Source organism: Nestor notabilis, unplaced genomic scaffold, assembly GCF_000696875.1.
Source record: "Nestor notabilis isolate BGI_N333 unplaced genomic scaffold, ASM69687v1 scaffold20368, whole genome shotgun sequence".
NCBI classification, from domain to species: Eukaryota; Metazoa; Chordata; class Aves; order Psittaciformes; family Psittacidae; genus Nestor; species Nestor notabilis.
Genome location: NW_009941742.1, coordinates 20,603 through 22,417, shown reverse-complemented (window position 1 = coordinate 22,417; position 1,815 = coordinate 20,603). Strand labels below are relative to the sequence as shown.

At 58.9% G+C, this 1,815-nt stretch overlaps 1 protein-coding gene across 1 annotated transcript in view; it reads left to right on the top strand.

Annotated features, from left to right (window-relative positions):
* Positions 1-1,815, top strand: part of MDFI (MyoD family inhibitor) — a gene marked incomplete at its 5' end in the record, with an annotated part of 5,023 nt that overhangs the window by 2,645 nt on the left and 563 nt on the right. Inside the window, 1 exon segment of the mRNA XM_010021046.1 lies at positions 1,514-1,762. Coding sequence (XP_010019348.1) covers positions 1,514-1,762 — 249 coding nt within the window.

Below are 1,815 nucleotides of genomic sequence, written 5' to 3'. Positions count from 1 at the left end.
GGGGGATTATTGGCTGCCTTCCGCTGCCACTCGCCGGAGCCAGAGCATGATTGTGATTTACAAACAATTTAATTTGAGGAATGCAGCGAAATGGAGAATGCCAAAGCATTGCACCCCCCTGGAGCCACCAGTGCTGGGACCCACAGGGTATTTGGTGCCATCAGACACCAAATGGGTGTCCCCCGCGGCTCGGATCCTGCCTGTGTGGCTCTGGGAGGGCACCCATCCAACCTGGGTTGATGATGCACTCGGACACCACAGATTGAGGGTGCTGGAGAAGGACGCATGGGAAGCCAACACCCCATGAGGTTCTTTTTTAGGGGGACACATCCTATTTTATCCAAGACCTGTTTTCCATTTCTCTTTCCTGCCCTCCAGCTCCCAGCCTGCTCTTCCCACTCAGCTCCAGTTATTTTAAGCCCCTTTCCCAGCACACACGTTTCCCCCAGGCACCCGGTTAAACCTTCCTCAGTGGTCGGAGCCCCGCTGGGTCTGGCAGAGCAGGGCACTGGGTACAGGCACTTGTGTTTTCTTAACCTCCATCTATTCTATTTTCACCAGTGAGGGACCGTCTGTGTTCCCTCCACCCCCCCGTGCCCCATGGCCACCCTTGCCCAGAAATCAGCTCCTGTTCCCAGCGGCCGGAGGTGCCTTTGCCCTCGAGCCTCCAGCCTGAATCATCCCTTGTTTACTGCTGTGGGAGAGAAAAGCAAAGTTTGGCCAAAGCACCGTCAAGCAAGGTTTTATTTGTGGCTTCCATCGGTGTCGCTGCAGGGGGGTTGGATGCTGAAGCCCCCTCCCAGCGCTGGGCTCCCCATGCTTGGATGCAGGGAGAAGGCCACTGCAGCGAGCGAGGGCTGGAGGGAGGCGCAGACGCAGCAGACGGTTATTTTCCTCCTCCTGCAGAGAAGTTCAGCCAGAGGCTGGGGAGGTCTTTAGTGAAGTGTCCAATTCATGCAGTGCTGGGGAAAGGAGCAGCCTGGCTCTCTGGTGGTGCTTCATCTTCCCTGGCTGGGCGAGGATGATGGGGACAGCCAGGAGCTGCATCCAGCAGCGCTGTGCCCAGGGCTCGTGGGACGGTGGCTTGGCCACGGGGGTGGCTCTCAGCTGGAAGCAGCCACAGGCTCTTCTCTTACCCACTTGGCACAAGGCAGACATGCCTTGATGTGCCTCTGTGCCCATTCTGGTTGGCCTTAGTGGCTTCATCCCTCCTGCTTTATCCCTCCCAGGGTCCGGCAGCGCTTGGACCCTGGGAGACAACCTTCTCCAAGTCATCTGAGTTTTGGCAGTTACAGCATGTCCTTCACAACAAGTCTTTATCTTCTGCTCTTCTTTTCATCCCTTCCTCTCTCTGGAGCCTCTGTCTCCTTCCCTCGAGCCATCTCTTGTGCATCTCCTCCTCTATCTCCTCGGACCATGCATCTGTCAGCACCACTTCTTCCCAGCCATGGCAGGGGAGCAGGCACATGAAGGGCTGCAAGGGTCCCGGGGTGATGTGCCAATCTCCCCCCAGGCCAGCCCCAGGTACAAGCAGCCCCACAGCCCCCCAGCACCCGCCTGCTGCAGAACGGCGCCGGGCGGGGGCCGGATCCAGGCGGTGCCAACGGGGAGACCGGGAACGGGATCTTCCGTCCCCTGCCCAGCAGCCAGAAGCCTCACCGAAAGCTGCAGTCGCACCACTCCATCAACAGCCAGAGCAGCAAGAAGAGTAAGGGCAGCTCCAAGTCTGCCTCTTCTCACATCCCTATTGAGGCACAAGAAGGTACCGGCTCTCCCTGGCGTGGGGGGGTGAGGGGGGGCCTTTCCAGATGCCCG